Source organism: Triturus cristatus, chromosome 1_1 (genome assembly GCF_964204655.1).
Source record: "Triturus cristatus chromosome 1_1, aTriCri1.1, whole genome shotgun sequence".
NCBI classification, from domain to species: domain Eukaryota; kingdom Metazoa; phylum Chordata; class Amphibia; order Caudata; family Salamandridae; genus Triturus; species Triturus cristatus.
Genome location: NC_140579.1, coordinates 100,224,157 through 100,245,597, shown reverse-complemented (window position 1 = coordinate 100,245,597; position 21,441 = coordinate 100,224,157). Strand labels below are relative to the sequence as shown.

At 50.5% G+C, this 21,441-nt stretch overlaps 1 protein-coding gene across 3 annotated transcripts in view; it reads right to left on the bottom strand.

Moving 5' to 3' along the window:
• LOC146869625 (flotillin-1-like) overlaps positions 1 to 21,441 on the bottom strand; it is a 125,078-nt gene that overhangs the window by 45,517 nt on the left and 58,120 nt on the right. For all 3 annotated transcript variants that reach the window (XM_085608888.1, XM_085608878.1, XM_085608895.1), the window contains 3 exons: positions 12,958 to 13,003; positions 8,641 to 8,778; positions 7,216 to 7,380 (listed from right to left, as the gene is read on the bottom strand). In XM_085608888.1, the coding sequence (XP_085465014.1) occupies positions 7,216 to 7,380; positions 8,641 to 8,778; positions 12,958 to 13,003 (349 nt within the window). The remainder of the gene's footprint in view (positions 1 to 7,215; positions 7,381 to 8,640; positions 8,779 to 12,957; positions 13,004 to 21,441) is intronic.

Sequence of the window (21,441 nt, the reverse complement as noted above, 5' to 3'; positions counted from 1 at the left end):
TAAAGAAGAAATAACCGAGACACTCAAGGAATTCAATGCCAATTTATAAATATGGATTCGATTTTTCCAAAGTTTTTGACACCAAAATATAAAAGATTCACCAGAGGGTTTCTAAGATGCAGAATTTACCAGGTATAGTAAATCACAACTTTTTACTTAACCATGAGCAAGCATTGGCAAATTCAACAAATTTGAAACTTTGGTAAGTATCAATGTGGTTACGTAAGAGTAAACTTTAGGAGACCAACTCTGGCAGTGAGCCAGTCTGGGGTACCAGCAAGGTCCACAGATACAGTTACTTAAATAATAAAAGCAGTTTTCAGTCCAGTTCCAGCGTCAGTGGCTCTTTGCCATTGACTTCTATGGAGTGGTCCTGATACAAGGGATACAGGATGCTGTGCGATCGACAGGGCTGTTCCTGTGGCTACGCCTCAGTGAGGCTATCCTGGCCACACGAGGAGGGGGGAGTGCCAATATTAATCAAAGTCCTCTCTAACTTGGAAGAAGTCCACTTGCCAATGGGTTACCAGTTGCCCGGTAGTAGTTTCAGCAGTTCTCTCATTTTGGTGGTAACTTACCTTCTGGGCAACCAAGATGCACCCAGTTCTCTCATTTTGGTGGTAATTTACCTTCTGGGCAACCAAGATGCACCCAGATGACTCCCCCGTGGTCCAGCAGACTCTGGAGTAACTTTTGACGCATTGGGCTCCCGATGCTGATTTGCACCCTGCGCCCGGCTGCTCTGGTGCCGTACTGTTGGTGGTCCCTTGGACCTTGCCCATCACTCACCCTAACTCCTGGAGATTGGTCTTGTAAGTCAATGTACTAAACCTGTTTGCAGAACTTGTTCTGTCTTCCATAGGATAACATTGCAGAACTCAAACTGTAGTGTCCACTTTTTAAAGTGAAAAGAATTTATATTTAAAAACGTACTTACCTGAACGTTTTTTCTCCGATGCCTAAACATATATAAATATACTTGTTATTTTTATAAATTGGAGTGGATCTCCTTCTCCAATCAAGTGTTTCATTTATTAATCACTGTGTTTATTTGCAAATGTCTTGCACTCCTCTGTGTTGAGCCGAAGGCTGCTCGACCACACTACACCATAATAGAGCACTTTGGGATTGCATAGCAAGCCCTTGTCCACTCTTAAGGGAACCCCTGGACTCTTTACCCAGTATATCAACTTATTAATATATCTCATAAAGAGCCAGCTTCCTACACTGCTCTTGGCTGGGGTAGGCTTTTACCATGATACCATTTAGGAATGATAAGGGTTGGGCTTACTGGGGTGAAGGCGTGATTTTTTGTAAAAGATTGCTAATACTAGGCTGTGGAGTAGGAGCAACACTGTTTGAATGTGTTTGAGTCAGTGATAGGCATTGATCTTTGCAGCCTCTCATAATCAGTCAGTCATATACAAACAAAAAACGTGACTGGTATTTCTGAGCAGATGCACCACCACCAGCACCAGTCACACCGTGAACTTCAGAGGAACCGTAGTGACTCCGAAAGGCAGAACTTTGAACTGCTACCTGAAGGTATGTAAGAATGAATGGATAATAAAGAATGCCAGCTGCAAAACGATAAGTTATTCCTTAAATCCTAACTTCAAAAATATCTATCTGCAACCAATCCTACAATCAGATTCTTGCTATGATGTGCTAGGATTGAAGTTGGCCATTGGTGGTGGCTGGGTGACAGAGGTTTTTCCGTGGGGTGCTTGCGTGGGGTGCTTGGGTGGAGGACAGTCGAGTGTTTGGCTCACTGATGAGGTCAGATTATAAAGAGTGATTCGATTGAAAATGTGAGTAGCTGAAAGATTATGGATTACTTATTAGGTACTATTTCATTACATAAACTTCTTAATTTGTCGACTGGGCAGGTGGGAAGATAAATTGGTTGGATAGGAGAAGGTGAGAGTGGGGAGACAGAGTCCTAGGATGTAGGAGGTAGAGGTGTGGTGGATATCTGTAATGTTGGAAAACGAGGCAGTATCTGCGAGGCCTGCACAAATAACATGTCACATTTGTCCTTCCCTGGGAACCAAACACCCTATTGTAGCGATTGGGGGCGGTCCCACCCGGACCCCCAGCTGTTACAGCAGCTCTGGGAGCCCACCCCCGGCTGCTCCTTCGGCGTCTGCCCATCGTTTGGTGTCCGGTCCTACCCAGACCCCGTGCATGAACAGTTGAGTTGATCCGTGGCTCGGGGAGCTCATCCCTGGCCGCTCCTTCTTTTCTTCCACGGGGGCCCGGTCCCACTCGGGCACCCTGCATCTCCTGGCTCGCTGGGCAGCCACTCTGAGAGCCCACCCCCGGTGGCTACCACCGGCTCCCCGTCGGGCCAGCACCCTCACGTGCTGCCATGGGAGCCGGCTTACCTGTTCTGGTCTGCCCGCTCCGACGGGCAGACACAAGGCTGCTTCCCCGCTCCAGCGGGTCTCCGGGGAGTGCGACAGCACTCCTCCCGCCTTCCCGATACTGAGGAGGAGTGCGACGGCACTCCCCCGCCTCGCCTTTACATCGGGGGCCCGGGGATGGGTTCCCGGGCCCCCCAGGGACACCTTCACGGGGAGGGCGCCGGCACTCCCCGGCTTCGCTTCTAAGCGTCGGGCCCAGAGTTGGGATCCCGGGTCCCAGAGACATCGTGGCGGGGGCGCAACGGCACTCCCAGCCCTCCGTCGTCGCCGGGGGTCAGGATGGGCTCCTGGCACCCCGGTTGGGCCCCTTCACGGGCAGCACAATGGCACTCCCCGACTTTCGTCTTTGCGGGGGGCGCCTTCAGTGGGGCCCGGAGTTGGGATCCTGGGCCCCTTCTCACCATTCCGACGCTCCCCGACTTATCTCCTGTTGGGGGCAGCCCCAGGGACGTGACCCACCCCGGGGGCATATCCTGGACTGGCGGCGGAGCCCCACGCGCTTCGTTGTCGCTCAGCCAGAGGTCAAAGGTCGCCTACCTTCTGGGGGGCATATCTCAACTCCCAGGGGACCGATCTTCATGATTTTGGCCTCTTCTTGCTCCTGGCGGCGCACCCGAGCAACTGGGAGCACTTTCCTTCACCCTTCTGGTCTCACGGCGGGTGGATTCAGCAGTGAGCTGTCTTCACTGGCTCCCTGCACCAGCCTTTCACCTGGCTCTCCTCCTGGGGCTCTCTTCTCCTTGCGCAGAGGCCCAGGCTTCTGCTCACTGTTCCTGGTCTCCCCTTGTGGCGCAAGTCAGGGTCCTGGGCCAGTCTGGAGGTTCTTCCTTCCAGCTGCCCATAGTGCCAGGCTCCAGCACCAGTTGTCTTCACCAGACCACACCCCAGAGAGCGCTCCTCTTCCTGTGCAAACTCTTTTAAAGAATTTGGAGGGGGCTGGCAGGAAGTCTCCGTTTGCCCTATCAAACAGTGACATCACTTCTCTGCCCCTGCTCCCTCCTTCCTGCCCAGGCCTCTGGGTTTGTTCAAAATGGCGGCATCCCGGGGTCTTATGCCACATGGGTTTCTGAAAAGCCCCTGCCCCTTTCTGCCTTCTCTCCAGAGCAGGTAGGTGCGTGGCACCAGGTGACAGCTGCTGATGGATTACCCTGTAGCTCCACCCATCGTCTCTTCTTGGAGAGGAGGTCTTTGCCCTTAGAATGCTTGTCGTGCAGGGCTAGGCCTCTGATGCTACAGCTTGGGGAGGGAGGTCATTAATCCAGCTTGGCAGGGTCAGCCCCAGCCAGGCTCTGGTTATGAGCTGACTCAGAGGAACATGACATTTCTGGATGACCCAAATGCAATACAAATATGACTTTGGACTCTGCAGAAAACTTCTTCTCACCTACGTTACAGTGGACTAAAGTGCATGTCTGGAATTTGTAGGCCCTAGGAAAGTGAAACTATCCCATGTGGTCCCCATCCTCATAGGGGAATAATAAAGCAGTCTTTCAGTGAAAACATTAAAGCACACTGACATTCACTTCTATGTTTCTTCCCATGATATAAAGCCTATTCCATGTCACCACCCAGCTCTGCATAGGTCCTGCCACACCATTCACTTTGTAGCTGCTCCTGGGCTGCGCACGCCAGGAATCTCCCCTGCGCAGCCCTTACACTTGTGCACCTGCATGTACACACGTGTCTGCATGTAACCAGCCCGGAACACCTTACTCCAGCTGCAGCGCAGTGGCCTAGTCTCACCAGGGGGACACAGGTAAAATCCCCATGCAGTCTCTTTCATCATGAGTTCACTGTGGGTGAGTCCCAACTTATGAGGCTCTGCCACAGTAAAAGCTCAACAATTAGGTGTTCAAAAAGCAAAAAATCTGGGCAGCTCAGATGGTCAGAACCACCTTCTAACTGTAATATTAGAGTAGAAAGCTGCAGTGATTTCCTAGATCTCAGTGCACACCCTACTGGATGAATGTGCTGAAAGACGTACTCTGGTTCAGCCGCTCGGACCTTCTGCAAGTTGTGACTAGAGGTGTTTTATTGCATGGTGGCCAGGAGCAAGCGAGAATGCACCTTCTGACCTCCCCCACAGAGATGAACTGTGGCTCAAGGCATCAGACTATCCAAGCTCTTCCTTGGATGTAAATGTGGGTGTAGTAAATGAAAATGGGACCCAAAGTATCAAAACTGAGTAAAGTCCTTCCTAGAGGGCCACACGTCCATGATATGGACAAACAGTAACTTGAGAAAACGCGCACAGATTCAGAAAACTGGATGACAAGCACTGATGGTGATAAAAGAAAGTCCCTTCTAGAAGAAGGTACCTTTGATAGACAATATCTGAATAACCCAAGAAAGCCTAAAAGAAAACCACGAAGAAAGCCATAATAAGCTGGCAGGAATCTCAAGTGTGGGGTTTTGAAGACATCCAAGAGAAACTGAAGACCCCAAATGAGCATTCCGAGGGACTGATTGGAAGCTCGTACCCCTACTGCACCACCTCCTGCACACTTAATTGCCAAAATGACTAATATCCTTGAAGAAATGGAGGAGGACATATCAGGGGTACAGAGTTTTCCAATTCTGACATGCGATGCATGGGGTGTTCCATGGGTTGCACTTGAACACGGTACTGTTCCTGTGGAAGGGCGGGCGGACGGTGTGCAAGCGAGTGTCAGTGCGACTGACAGCAGTATGACAAGCGGGAGAGCCAGACAAGAATATGAGGCAACAAATCAATATTTGCCACTCTCTCTCCACCTTTATAGTGGTCTAGATCACTGTCCAACCAATCCGAAACGCATGCACGAGACAGTCAGGCACACATTGTAACTACAACCCAGGATAGTTTGACACCGACAGGTGGATGAGGAGCCAGAGAGGCGCTAAGGTGTGCAAGGAGGCGAAAGAAGGGCTTCACCTCCCACTAATGAGGATTGCGATGATTCCAACGACCTTACCCACCTTCAGCCCAGTGCCCTTTTGCCTTTATGATAATGCCCGGCTCCCGGATTAGGGGCGGTTTCGGATCCCCATTGACATCCCATGGCCCACATCTGATCTTTCGGATACCATCGTCAATGTTCCAAAACACAAGAAAACCCACAGAAATTCAGAGAAGATTGATTTTGGAATGTTATAACCCTAACTGGGCTGATGTGACTCAATAGTTACATGTTATTGTGTCTGGGGAAGAGAAAAGTTAAAGTCCAGTCGGTACCAAAAGTCAACTGGACACACAATTGCTTTGGACAGTGCTGCTTTGATTACTGCTAGAGATGCTGTGTGAATGTGCTCAGTGTAGTCTGTCCTACTAAAAGGGATTGAACCATCGTAAACAGAACAAAGGGGAAAATCCCCTTGATTGATCCCATCATTTGACAGATGTATTTGCTTGTCACTGGTACTGGAAATACTGCAGAAACAGCTCATGAAGTGATTGGTGCTTTTGTTCAAGGGTTATTACCAAAGGTTCAAGAGCAATTAAAAACGATTTGGACTGGATGGCAAAAAATATTTCTTAATTGTTTTCTGTTGCTTATCAATGTGTAGTGGGTTGAGTGCAAGAAATAACCTGCTGACTCTAAAACAATGTCACTAAAAATTGAATCTTTTCATCTGTCATTTTTGGGAGCCCCGGGGGAGCCCTGTGCCCGCTTTAGTCCCATCAGATGAGAAAGGGCTGTATGAACTAAGTGTTATCAACACAAAGCCCTCTTCCTACCTTACTGGTTCCAGTGCCAGTCTATGCGATTAACAAAACTCTGGGTTTTCCGCTTTTCCTCTTTCGGGCCATTTGATTGGTGCATTTGCATTTCTAACATGTTCTCAGCCCTGTGTCTACTTCTTTGACTCTGGTTACAGACAACACGCCTTCCACTTTAGTCCCACCCCTCCAGCAAACCTGCTTTGAGGGAGCTCCTTTGTAAACTGAACTGTGCTGTGTACTGCAACAACGGTACTCTTTACTAGTATGGTTAGATTCAAAAGCTTCAAGTACTGCTTCACCAGGATGGTTTGCTCTTGATAGTATGAGTACATCTCCCGAAACTATGGCGCAAGTTCCACCCTCTTTTGTAGTCCCAGCGCAGTATGTGGGTTGCATTTTAACTGCAGATCCTGTCAAAATTAGATTGAACAAAATGAAGACGTTGCCTAGTCTACCACAATGTCAACTGCATCCTGTGGCGAAAGCAGAAATCCGCCCAGTTAACGCTGCTCTTGTAAAGTGAACGATTCCGTTACTCAATGTAAGCAACTGTAACACCCCAATCCTGCCTATCAGAAAGGCTGGTAAAGATACATGGCGATCTGTGCAGACTTACGTGCTGTTAATGCTTTTGTGTTGCCACGTTGTCCTGTTGTGGCAAACCCTGCTATGATTCGGTCATTAGTTCCTCCTACCTCCATCTGGTTTACTGTTGTTGATCTACGTTCTGTCTTCCCCATACATCCTGACAGTCAGTTCCCTTTTAGATTCTCTTTAGGCAGGCCCCAATTTACATGGATTCTACTTCCTCAAGGGTACACTGAGTCACCCTCCATCTTTTCACACAAACTTAAGAACAAATTAGATGGTGGTTCTATGCTGCCTGTGCATCGTGTTGCGCTCTGGTCTCTGGCCACAAGCATGATGCACCCATATCAAAGGACGCATCCCGATTCTGCCTGCCAAGCAAGAATGTGAGTGAACTTTGTCAATGCACAGCAGGCTCGGTGCTGGTCTGCGCCCATACACAACAGATTGACAGCTAGCCACTGCCCGGGTCGGATACCACTATTGATCGATACACACCTGCTTAATGCTGATTCCGGTCAGCTTCTCCACAGTGTCTGGCAGCCGGTTGAGAATCTCCAGCACTTCTCCAGTAAGCTTGGCGGCTCCCACTTCCCCGTTGCCGCTCGACACCATTTTCACCTTCTTGACTTGGGTCAAAGGTTTACTGATCTCCTCTGCCATCTGGAAACACCAGAGAAGAAGAAGAAGACAATGCACACCTGCACAAACAGAGCAACGACCAGTGAAGCTACGTCAGAGGCCGTGCAGATGTAGGGTTCCAGTAGTGAACTCGCAGGAGCGTGCAGAGTAGGATTTAGGAATATTGTTAGGGCTCTGTGGAGGCACTTGTACTGGAATAGCAGGGGTGCACAGCGGGTCAGAATTAAGTGGTATTAGCGAATTCTGTATGATGTACCTCGTAGGAGGCGGGAAAGGCTGATGGGGAATTATGAGCCAGGTGCTGTGCGGGTCAGGGCCCTGTGCTCCTCCTGCAAAATGTATGCAAAGATTTCTAAACATATAACATAACGTGTATTTGTAAAGTGCATGCTCACCCAGAAGGGTATCTCGGCACTGAATAACAGATGTTTATTGTAATCCAACTCAATGGTACTCATTTTATCGAACTCAGAAGGATGAGTGGACCCACAGGGATTTGTACCTATGACCATGAGGTCAAACACAGAACCCTACAGTGGACGCATTAGACCCCTAAGCCACTAGACCCAGAAGCCATCTTCTTTATTAATAATAAGGCAGCTTCTATGATCATGCCACGAGATGATGCCAGATATAGAACTACAGTATTTCATTCTCCCTGGCGGACAAGCATTTTTTATATTTAAAATCAGGTGTTCATTGCAACTGGCCCTGCATCCAGATTCTAACCCATGCACCTACAAATGTGTGAAAGGCCTGAACTGAGGTGCGCAGTCAGTGCTGGGCATGGACTCGTGCAAGGTCACTGCTGGGCATGGACTCGTGCGCGCTCAGTGCTGGGCATGGACTCTTGCGTGCTCAGTGCTGGGCATGGACTCGTTCGCGCTCAGTGCTGGGCATGGACTCGTGCACGCTCAGTGCTGGGCATGGACTCTTGCGCGCTCAGTGCTGGGCATGGACTCGTGCGCGCTCAGTGCTGGGCATGGACTCGTGCGAGGTCACTGCTGGGCATGGACTCGTGCGAGGTCACTGCTGGGCATGGACTCGTGCGCGCTCAGTGCTGGGCATGGACTCGTGCGCGCTCAGTGCTGGGCATGGACTCGTGCGCGCTCAGTGCTGGGCATGGACTTGTGCGTGGTCAGTGCTGGGCATGGACTCATGCGCAGCCAGTGCTGGGCATGGATCCTGGTCCAGCAATCCCAGTGCATCAGTATAGCTACATCTCAGCCAACGGAGCTGCAGGACAACCCGCTCGCCACCTTCAGCGTCTTGGCCTCTCACCAGAGGAAGCTTCTCGAGCAGCATGTCCACCATGGCCACATCCTTGTACTGCTGGAAGGCCTCTCCTTTCTTCGCCATCTGCTCAGCATCAGCTCGGGCCTTCGCTTCAATGGCAAATGCTTTGGCCTCACCCTTCACCTGGAGGGAGAAGTGATAGTGTCAGTGCATCCTGCAGAACAGCCGGTAGGGAGGTTGCAGCTTGCACAGAGTGTGAAGCAAGCAGGAAGAGCGCAGCATGCACAGTGTGTGAAGGAGCAGGGAGAGCGTGGCATGCACAGAGTGCGAAGGAGCAAGGAGGGCGCAGCATGCATACAGCATGATGGAGCAGGGAGAGAGCAGCATATACGGAGTGCAAAGGAGCAGGGAGGGCACGGCATGCACAGAGTGTGAAGGAGCAGGGGGAGCGCGGCATGCACAGAGTGTGTAGGAGCAGGGAGAGCGCAGCATGCATACAGCATGATGGAGCAGGGACAGCGCAGCATGCACACAGCGTAATGGAGCAGGGAGAGAGCAGCATATACGGAGTGCAAAGGAGCAGGGAGGGCACGGCATGCACAGAGTGTGAAGGAGCAGGGGGAGCGCGGCATGCACAGAGTGTGTAGGAGCAAGGAGGGCGCAGCATGCATACAGCATGATGGAGCAGGGACAGCGCAGCATGCACACAGCGTAATGGAGCAGGGAGAGAGCAGCATGTACGGAGTGCAAAGGAGCAGGGAGGGCACGGCATGCACAGAGTGTGAAGGAGCAGGGAGAGCGCAGCATGCACGGAGTGCACAGGAGCAGGGAGGGCACGGCATGCACAGAGTGTGAAGGAGCAGGGAGAGCGCAGCATGCACGGAGTGCACAGGAGCAGGGAGGGCACGGCATGCACAGAGTGTGAAGGAGCAGGGGGAGCGCGGCATGCACAGAGTGTGAAGGAGCAGGGAGAGCGCAGCATGCATGGAGTGCACAGGAGCAGGGAGGGCACGGCATGCACAGAGTGTGAAGGAGCAGGGAGAGCGTAGCATGCACACATTGCGAAGCGAGCAGGGAGGGTGCCGCATGAACAGAGTGTGAAGGAGCAAGGAGAGCAGAGCATGCAGAGAGCGTGAAGGGGCAAAGAGAGTGCATGATTCACAGAGTGCGAAGGAGCAGGGAGAGCGCGGGATGCACAGAGCATGAAGGAGCAGGGAGAGCGCGGCATGCTCAGAGTGTGAAGGAGTAGGGAGAGTGCAGCATGGACAGAGTGTGAAGGAGCAGGGAGAGCGTGGCATGCACAGAGTGTGAAGGAGCAGGGAGAGCGCAGCATGCACGGAGTGCAAAGGAGCAGGGAGGGCACGGCATGCACAGAGTGTGAAGGAGCAGGGGGAGCGCGGCATGCACAGAGTGTGAAGGAGCAGGGAGAGCGCAGCATGCACGGAGTGCAAAGGAGCAGGGAGGACACGGCATGCACAGAGTGTGAAGGAGCAGGGAGAGCGCAGCATGCACACATTGTGAAGCGAGCAGGGAGGGCGTGGCATGCACAGAGTGTGAAGGAGCAAGGAGGGCGCAGCATGCATAGAGTTTGAATGAGCAGGGAGAGCGCAGCAAGGACAGAGTGCGAAGGAGCAGGGAGGGCACGGCATGCACAGAGTGTGAAGGAGCAGGGGGAGCGCAGCATGCACGGAGTGCAAAGGAGCAGAGAGGACACGGCATGCACAGAGTGTGAAGGAGCAGGGAGAGCGCAGCATGCACGGAGTGCAAAGGAGCAGAGAGGACACGGCATGCACAGAGTGTGAAGGAGCAGGGAGAGCGCAGCATGCACGGAGTGCAAAGGAGCAGAGAGGACACGGCATGCACAGAGTGTGAAGGAGCAGGGAGAGCGCAGCATGCACACATTGTGAAGCGAGCAGGGAGGGCGCCGCATGAACAGAGTGTGAAGGAGCAAGGAGAGCAGAGCATGAAGAGAGCGTGAAGGGGCAAAGAGAGTGCATGATTCACAGAGTGCGAAGGAGCAGGGAGAGCGCGGGATGCACAGAGCATGAAGGAGCAGGGAGAGCGCAGCATGCACAGAGTGTGAAGGAGCAGGGAGAGTGCAGCATGGACAGAGTGTGAAGGAGCAGGGAGAGCGTGGCATGCACAGTATGAAGCGAGCAGGAAGGGCACAGCATGCACAGAGCGTGAAGGAGTAGGAAGAGCGCAGCATGCATAGAGTTTAAAGGAGCAGGGAGGGCACAGCCCGCACAGTGCGTGGAGGAGCAGGGAGGGCGCAGCATGCAGTGTGTGAAGGAGCAGGGAGAGCGTGGCATGCAGAGTGTGTGAAAGAGCAGGAAGTGCACGCCATGCACAGAGTGTGAAGAAGCAGGGAGGGCACGGCATGCACAGTGTGGTGGAGCAGGGATAGCGCAGCATCCACAGAGTGAGAAGTAGCAGGGAGGGCGCAAAATGCACAGAGTGGAAGGAGCAGGGAGGGCGCGGCAGGCACAGTGTGTGAAGGAGCAGGGAGGGTGCAGCATGCACACAGCGTGATGGAGCAGGGAGAGCGCAGCATGCACAGAGTGCAAAGGAGCAGGGAGGGCACGGCATGCACAGTGTGAAAGAGCAGGGAGAGCGCGGCATGCACAGTGTGTGATGGACCAGGGAGAGCGCGGCATGCACAGTGTGTGATGGAGCAGGGAGAGCGCAACCTAAACAGAGCGTGAAGGAGCAGGTAGAGCAAGGCATGGACAGAGTGTGATGGAGCAGGGAGGGCGCAACATGCACAGAATGTGAAGGAGCAGGGAGAGCGCAGCATGCACACATTGTGAAGCGAGCAGGGAGGGTTCAGCATGAACAGAGTATGAAGGAGCAAGGAGGGCGCAGCATACAAGGAGCGTGAAGGAGCAGAGAGGGCACGGCATGCACAGTGTGTGAAGGAGTAGGGAGGGCGCAGCATGCACAGAGTGGGAAGGAGCCGGGAGAGCACAGCATGCAGACAGCGTGAAGGGGCAGAGAGAGTGCATGATTCACAGAGTGCGAAGGAGCAGGGAAAGCGCGGCATGCACAGAGCATGAAGGAGCAGGGAGAGCGCGGCATGCACAGAGCGTGAAGGAGCAGGGAGAGTGCAGCATGCTTAAGAGTTTGAAGGAGCAGGGAGAGCGTGGCATGCACAGTGTGAAGCAAGCAGGAAGGGCACAGCATGCACAGAGCGTGAAGGAGCAGGAAGAGTGCAGCATGCATAGAGTTTAAAGGAGCAGGGAGGGCACAGCACCACCCGGAGCGTGGAGGAGCAGGGAGGGCACAGCATGCACAGAGTGTGAAGCGAGCAGGGAGGGCAGAGTATGCAGAGAGCGTGAAAGAGCAGGGAGAGCGCAGCATGCAGAGAGCGTGAAAGAGCAGGGAGAGCGCATCATGTACAGAGTGTGAAAAAGGGAGGGCACAGCATGCACAGAGTGCGAAGGACAGATAGAGTGCAGCATGCCACAGTGTGAAGGAGCAGGGAGAGCATAGCATGCTGAGAGCATGAAAGAGCAGGGAGAGCGCAGCATGCACAGAGTGTGAATGAGCATGGAGAGCGCAGCATGCACAGAGTGGGAAGGAGCAGGAAGAGCGTAACATGTACAGTGTGAAGGAGCAGGAAGACCTTAGCATGCAGAGAGCGTGAAGCGAGCAGGGAGGGCGCAGCATTCATAGAGTTTAAAGGAGCAGGGACAACACCTGATGCCAGGAGTTAGGAAGGCTAGCACGGGACCAGAATGCGGCAAGCAGGGAACAGGTGTGGCCAGCAGGGACTACAGATGAAATCAGGAGACAACGGAGTATGCAGGGAGACAGGGGACAGTGGGATACAAGACTGCACAGAGCACCCTGGGAGTCAGTGAAGCCAGCAGTAGCACACATGAACCAGGAGTAACTAAAATCTGCAGGGAGTGTCCAGCATGCAGGGTGTCTGGGGACAGTGGGATACAAGGCTGCACAGAGCACCCTGGGAGCCAGTGAGGCCAGCAGGGACAACACATGAACCAGGAGGCACTAGAATCCACAGGGAGGGTGCAGCAGGCAGGACATCGGGATGCAGGGAGCACACTTTGTCATGGCAGGACATCGGGATGCAGGGAGCACACTTTGTCATGGCTCAGTGAAGTCTGCAAAAAGCATGCAGCACCAGGGAGCTGAGGCGGACAGGAGAGAACACATGGAGTCAGGGGGTCAAAGGTGCATGCAGCAAACTGGATGTCAGGGGTCAGAAGAGAGTAGACATGAAGAATGATTTCAGTTTGGTCCTCAAGGTGCGTCAATCACAGAGGAACCAGGCAGACCTGCAGGGAGACCACAGAATGAGTGGAACTAGAAGCTTGGCCTACAGAAGTGACAACTTACCTTGATCGACTCCGCTTCTGCTTCTGCCTGCATGATCAGCTGCAGTCTGGACAGGAGAGATGAGAATGCAAGTGAACATCAGTCTTCTGGAGAGAGAGCACAAGGCAGAGAAAGTGCACAGGGAAGGTGTTCAGAGAACACCCTGTCAGAGGTTTAAGGGAAAGAGTGGAGGGAGGCAGGCTGGAGAATATCCAAGTGCAGGGTGACTTAAAAAGCCAACACACGGATGGGAGAGAAAAATGGCGGGGCACACAGAGAAAAAGAGAAATAGAGGGATGAAGTCTGCTTCAGGGGGTGGCAGCGGGGGCCGGGGGGGATGTGCAGTATGACCAGATGGCTACATGTCCAGTCAAGGGCTTTCCTTTTTTCCTAACCAAATGTGGATGTGTAAGTTCAGCTGGCTCAATAGATCAGACCCGCCGCCAAAATCCAGAATACACTGATTTGGTCAAATGAATTCTAGGACTGGAAAAGTGGTGTCTTGGCTGTCCTAGATAGGAATGCACAGGAGACTTTCTAAGTGGCTGGAGAGACACCATCCCTATATAGGAGAAGCGGCTGTGCTATTCCTTCCCCCCTTTTTTTCTCCCCCCTCCACCAACCAGTTTGTCCATCATGTCCCCCCTTAGTCCCTCTCCCGCGTTCCGAACCTGCCCCACTACATCACCCCTTAACACCCCCCCTCACCAGGCATGGCCCTAACTCATGGTCCATTACCTACCCTTCCAATCTCTCTAAAAACACCAAGAAAAACTTTAAACATAAAGTACTTAGCCGACATCCTGAAACCCTAATTGTACACAACTACCTCAGCCTCATGTCCCCCATAAAAACTAGCTACATTTTCTACTCTAAACGCCCCTCCAAATGGAAGAGCACTTTCCTTCGCCATCTCCCAATTGCTACTTCTAACAATATTCCCCACGGTTTCAAACTCTATACTACTCCATCCTCCACCTTTCACGGTGAAATTGACATCCCCATCTTCAAAACTGGAAATATCCTCATCCAAGCCTCTGAACACCACCTTAATATCTTTGAACAGCATTTCAGCACTCTGTCCGACCAAATGTCCCTACCTACTCCTCTCCACTCTCCCCCCAAACCACTCCTAACCCTTCTCCTTCCCCCCAAATTTCCCCCCGCCTGTCCCGTCGCTACCCTCTCTGACCCTACACCCCTACCTGAACTCACTCCATGACCCTAATACCAATGCTGCCTCTCCACTAACCACGTACACCCACTCTGCTCCCCTTATCACGTCCTCTACCCCTTTAACTATCCCATTTTTCTCTCCATGCCCGTCCCTCCCACACACGGCCATATCTCCCCTCTCTCCACCCGCCAGGAGCACCTCACTCCCACTGCCGCAATGCCCCACTTGTCACCCCATAGACCTCTCACCCTCTCTGAACAACTAACCCCCACCCGAACCAACCCTGGTCTATCCCAAACAACTACCTCCACTAATATCCAATCCACCCCCACTCCCCTCCCCACAATGTCTGCCAGAACCTGCCATCTCACAGGCTTCCCTCCGTCTCAGAACAACAGACCTCCAACCCCGATCAATTCCGAAACCTCCACCCTCCCCCTGCCCAAACTACCTCCAGTACGACCCAGTCCTCCCCCACTCCCCATCCCCCTCTGGCGACCGGAGCCCCCCTTCCTCCCCCCACATCCTCCCTTTCGCCCACTGCTACAAGACTTCACTCACCCCCATCCAGACTTATCACCCTCTACGAACGCTAGACCTCCTTCTCCAACCAACTTAGAACATACCTCACCCCCCGCCTCACCCAATGCGCCCCAACTCTCTCTTTTAACCCAGACACTTTGCAGTATTGATCGCAACATTGCCTCCCTCCTATCCGAATTAGTCAGTCTTAGAGAGGATTTCACTAACTCCAAATCCTCCAAACTGATAGCCCGCCCCTCTTGGCCCACTTCGCCACGCACTGGCTCCCCAAAACTAATTAATCCCAAACTCAGTAAAACCACACCACTTCAAAATTGCTGCCAGAGACCTTGTCACACCTTGAATGACTACTCCACCTCCAACCTCTGCAATTCCTACTCTCCTAAGGCCCCCCGCAAGGTTGCGGCCCTTCCTCATTCCTCCATACCTGTCATTAACGGGACCAGCAGAACTCTCTCCTCTCCTTGCTCGCCCAGACCCCCCCGCAACTTACCGCTATCCACTCGTGCCACCCCCCATAACTAACCCAAAGCCCCTGACATGCATGTTTGTGAACTGCCGCTCAGCGGTTCGTCATGCCTCAGAAATTTCCGAAACCATCCTTGGTGAAGATATATACCTTGCCTTCCTCACGGAAACTTGGCTCAAGGATCACTCCACACCCATCCTAGACTTACTCTCTCCCCCCGGTTATTCTATCCTTAGAAAAGACAGACCTAAAAGAATAGGAGGAGGTCTAGCAATAATCTTTAAAAATGAACTCCAGCTATCCCTAGCCAAAAAAAATGACTTCAAAACTTTTGAATACCTTGGAGCAGAACTTAAAATGCAAGGCGCCCCCCCAATACATCTACACAACATCTACCTCTTCCCTTCATTCGCTGAGGAAATATCTGAACTTCTTTCACAATTGTCCCTTTCGAACTCTAAAAACCTCTTTCTAGGAGACTTCAACCTTCACTGGAACTTGCCAGACGACCCAACAATCAAACTTCTCAATAACCTCCTTGAGATAAATGACCTCAAGCAACTCTGCCTTACCCCAACCCATTCTTAAGGGGCTACCCTTGACGCCATCATTGCTAACAGTAATCTGGCATCTCTTTCCAACATTATCCCTATTGACTGGTCTGACCACCCCCTCATACTGTTCTCGGTCTCACCCTTAGCCCAGCCTGCCCCTTCTAAAATCAACAAAACCACAATATTAACCAGAAACCTTAAAAGTATCCCCCCAGGTTTACTGGAGGCTAAACTCCAAGATCAACTCAGTCGCTCTCCTCCCTCTCTCAATACAAACGATCTCACTGAGCACTACAATAAATCTATCTCTGAGGTTCTATATCAACTTGCACCAACCCAACCAAAAACTCTTAAAAATATTCCTTCCAAAACTTGGTGTAATCCAGACCTCAATTATGAAAGACGGGCACTTAGACTGGCAGAAAGAACCTTCAGACAACACCCTCCCCCCCACCCCCCAATCTGGTCCTCCTCCGAACCGCTAGATCCGTGTACAAGAAACACATCTTCACCGAAAAGGCTTTATTCTTTTGATCACAGCTCTCTCGAGCAAAAAACAGACCCAGAGAACTGTTCAACATTATTAGAAATCAAACATCCCCTGCCCCACCTAGCATGACGGCCACCACTAGCAAATGCAAAGAAATACCTAACTTTTTTTCTGAAAAAAATTGTAAAAATTGACCAATCTTTCACTCTAACCCAAATCCCCCCAACCCCCTTGGTTCCCCTGACGCCACTTCAGCACCTTCCCCTCTGCTCACACCCCCTCTATCCTCCCCACCCCTACCTTCTTTAACCCCGTCTGAACTCCTCCCCCCACCCCCCGCCCCCCCCAACACTCAAATCAAAAATAACTCCTCCGGGCTGAATTTCCACTCCGTCTCTGAACTTGAAGTCTGTAACATCCTGTCCAAACTAAAACCATCTTCCCACACTAAAAAGCCTCTCCCATCTTCCCTCCCTTTCATCGGGGTGTGTCCCGGTCTCCCTCCAACTCGGACAAATCACACCCATTCCAAAAAACCCTAAGGCCGACCCAAATGACCCAAACAACCTACGCCCCATCTCAAACCTCCCGTTTCTCTCTAAAGCCCTTGAAAAATGTGCCCTTCAGCAACTGGATAAACACATTGACACCTACAACCTACTTGACCCCCTACAATCCGGCTTCCGTAAAGGCTGCAGCACTGAAACTGCATTGCTAAATATAGTTGATGACACCCACCTTGCCCTGGACAATGGCGAGGCCTGCCTACTCATTCTCCTAGACCTCTCAGCCGCATTTGACACAGTTAACCATTCAACCTTACTCTCTACACCTAAATCTCGATTTGGTCTTAATGGCACCGTCCTCAATTGGTTCAAATCCTATTTCCAACACAGAACCCAACAAGTAAAAATCCACAACTGCCTATCTAGCCCCACTCCAGTCTCCCTTGGTGTCCCCCAAGGATAAATCCTCTCTCCTGCTCTTTTCAACCTTTTCATGGAACCCCTTACCCTCAATCTCAAACAAGACGGTATTAACTATCACCTATATGCTGATGACACCCAACTGTACTATAAAATTAAATCCCACTCTGATGTACTGCACCTTAACACCGCCCTTACTAACATATAAAACTGGTTCCATTCCAATCATCTCAAACTTAATCCTAACAAAACTGAAATCATTCTCTTCTCTCCTAAAAACAACCCTCTCCCCATCCATACATGGATCACTGACCTTATTGCCCTTAACTGTACACTCTCCCTCTCTGAATCAGTTAAATTCCTCGGCATCACCCTCGACAGTAAGTTTAAGCTCAACTACCACGTAAAAAACTCGGCCAAAGGCGCACTTTTTATGCTCCAACATCTCGCTCCTTCTCTGGTAAGGCTCCCAGCATCTGTAATACCCTCCCCAAAGACCTACAACTGAATCCTTCATACGTCAGTTTCAAAAAAAGACCTTAAATTGCACCTGCTCAACAAATATTGGGGTCCATAATCATTCTATGCTCATACTTGCTGTTCAGTCTCTTTCCGTCTTGAATCCCCAATCCTGCCCCCCTTTCTCCCACCTCTCCTGCACTCCTCCAACACTTAATAGCCCGCCACCTTACCCTTCCACACCTCTTGCGTCCCCCTCGGTTTACCCCTCTCCTTAAATATAGCCACCCCTCCCTCCACTCTCGTCTAACCCTTCCGTTTCATTCAAAATATGAGTCTAGTTCCTTTTTACTGCTTAATCATTTGTAACTACGTTACCCATATATGGCCTAGTAAATAGCTCCATCCTTTCACTTTGTATCGACCAATAACAAGACTAGTTCCTTTTACTGTTTAATAATTTGACATTTTTTATTTCTATGTTGCTTAGAAAATAGCTTCATCCTTTCACTTTGTATCATAATCAAGATATCCTCTTTACTTTGTTGCTTAAGCCTATTATATCTCTATGTTTCTTTTCGGTGCCATTTGTTTTTGTAACCCATGTGCTATCGTCTTCCCAATGTTACGCGCTCTGATACCTCAGGGTGAAGCCAGCGCTATATAAAACGTCTTAAATAAAAAAATTAATAAACATCCACATGTGTTCATGGTAAGGTGAACTAAGATCAGAAAAAGTATGAGCCAACACACATGTCGACTGGGACCCTTGAAACAGCAATGGCTGCCCACCCTGCTGGACTTCAAGCAGGGTTACTGCATGGAGCTGGAGGGAGGAAGGTGCAGGCAACACTCTTCAGTCACCTCCAAGACACTTATGCCACAAAGCGCTCTACCGTAAGACTGCACACACTGCAGTTACAGCCTCCTGCACACTGGTACATGCGCTGCCACTGACCGCAAGTGTTACGAATGTGGAAGTCGCACACAACTAAAGGTGCACTGAGATACTCTGGCTCCTCCAGACAAATGGTGTCACATCTGAAGCCTGACAAGCCTAAACACACAATTCACAGAAAAGGTGACAGGATGAATGCCTGCAAATATTCCAACCTTTAAAAGGGCCAACAAGCTACCCCACAATGGTTCCAGCCTAATTAGGGCTTGTCAATAAAGTAAAGCTCATATTGATCCGTGAGCAAGGGACCCACGTCTGGGCGAACGCTTGGCCACTTACGGTGTTTCCTAAGACACAGAAAGGTGATGGGAGGACGCTGCAAACAGTCTAACCACTGGCAATTGCTTGGGGTAGCATTCCAATCCATTGTTTTTCACCCACTGTGCCAATCTAGACAAAGGCCTGTCTTATGCAAATGAGTTCTGACCCTGCTCATCATGGGAACAGTCCATCCAGAACTTCTGGGTGCAATCCCCCTAACTGTGCTACTGGAGCAAAGCTACACCTGACCAAGGAGGCCCAAACAGGCCAAAACCGGCCTTGGGTTGCTTTTGTTCCGGTTCAGGAAGAAACTGACCTGGCAGTTTCAGACTGTTTCTATTGGCCAATAAGGCTTAAAGATTGCATTCAGAAGATTTTTGGTTGGTATCTACTAAATTGGATAGACTAGTATAACATCCTTAGCCCCTTTCAAGCAGGCTTCCGCACCAGGGTATCAACTAACGAGCAGGCTTTCGATTTATGGTAGTTGCGTTTGTCGACCCAAAATCGTCTTTTGATTTGATTTTAAGACCAAAATTGTGGAGTATTTTGGCTGACCTGGGTATGACCCACCCATGATTTTTATTCTGTGTGGATCGGGGCCTGGAAATTAACACTTCAAAGTCTAAGGTGATGTCCTTTAAGCAGCATAAATCTTTCAAGAGCAAACTAGTCTTGGGAGGATCCCCCGTAGAACAAGTTGACTCATTTGTTTATTTGGGGGTTACCATAGCAGAGGGTATGTCTCGGCAGCCGCACATTTGCAAGGCCACCACCAGGCTAAAAGAGATCCCTTAGAGTTTTCGACATCTACACTAAACGCATTTCTCCTGCACTTAAAATCTACGAAGCCAAGGGTTTGGGGGTCAGCCTTGTATGGGGCTGAGCTGTGGGGGTTCTTCAAACACGATGACATCGTAAAATCTGAGAACAAGTTCATTAGGAACCTGATTCCCCTCCCAGCCAACACTCCGTTATACCCACTGTTCTGTGCTGTAGGAGTTACTAGGGTCACACATAGAATTCGCCTGTGGCCCTTATTGTACCAGAGGCGCCTGTGGATCACTCCTGAGCTCGCTCAATATGCAGACAGTTTAAAGAACATTATGAAGGCTGACCAATTCAATTCCATGGCTCTCAAACATGAAGTCATCCCTGTATTTGTCAGGACTCCCTGATTTGTGAGACCAACAGAATACATATGCCTTTCCATCTAAGACTGAGATGAAAATGCAATATGAGTCATTTGTGGAGGCTAAGAATGTTCGGAAGTCAGCCGCTGCCAAGCTTACAAGTGATTGCATGGACATTAGGTCATGCTGGGGGCGGGAATTATTCTGGGATGTAGTGACTGTTCCACTGTACCGAAAACTTAATTTTCAGCTTCATATAGGCACATGAACCCCTCAGGTCATTTACATTTGGCTGGAAGTGCGAAGGAGGTAGCACTTGTCCTATATGTGACCACCCAAAGAAAAATGTGTAGTACATGTTATGTTTGCTTGCCCAGGCTACTTATCCCCTCGCCACAATTGGTTGGCATCGATTTGTAGGCCAATAGGTGTATGGATCTACCAGGACGCCCTCCGTATCTTTAGATCAGACTCTTCCATGCCAATGGTTATCGCTATTGCAAAATGTTTGGGTGCAAAGTGGGTGCCACGCAAAAAAGTCCTAGGTCGCTCTCTACCTCACTGACTTATATTTCTGCGTGTCCCATCTGGACCGTATTGAGGGAATCCTTTCAACATTTCATTTTCAATTATATGTCTTATTTTAAGTACGTGTGTATAATTATATATATTTAAATTTTTTATATTTTTAGGTACTATTTGGATGTATTGATACTATTTTAGACATATGTCACCAGTGTGATAAATTTTACTTTTAAGGCCCAGGTGGTCGAAATAAAGAGCTTGGAACTGAACTATTGGAGGAGGACCAGGACTGATTGGCATATGGCTGGGTCTAATTATTTATTAAGGAGTTTTATATAGCGCTGGCCAGACCCGAGGGTATTGGAGCGCTTTACAACAGTTATAATGCAGGAATCACACATTAAGCCATTAGTATACATATTGATTTGGAAGTCCCAGCGTGCAGTGCACCATTAAGGTAGGGGAGTCCTGAGAAAACATGATGCAAGCATGTTGTCATTGGCTGAACCTCTTTCAGAGAGGTGGGGATGAGGAGGGTAGTTGGGTGCTGGGGGAGGGAGGTCTTAGTGACAAAGTGTCAGGGTGCTGCAGAGTGCTAGCTTGTATGCTTCGTCGGCGGCTATCGGTTTGGGAAGGCACGGTTGAGGAAGAAGTTTTTTAAAAATGTTACAAAGGAAGGGATAGTCCTGATATCAGCTGGGATGGAGTTCCAGATTTTGGGTGCGTTTCCAGCGAGGGGTCGTGCAGAGGTATTTTCTTTGCGTGTTTTCATAGGGATGAGAAGTAGGGTGCTGAGCTTCCTTGCCTGACCGGCCTTCTTGAGTTTGGAGGCCAGGTAGTCGGGTTTCCCTGTATGCAGGGCTTTGTGCGTGAGGCAGGCAGTTCTGAAGCTGGCTCACATTTCTACTGGGAGACATTTTAGTTCTCAGAGTGTGGGTGAAATGTGATCGTATTTCTTAACTTCGGTGACCATTTTGGCAGCTGCATTAAGAGTTGTTTTGAGGGGAGCT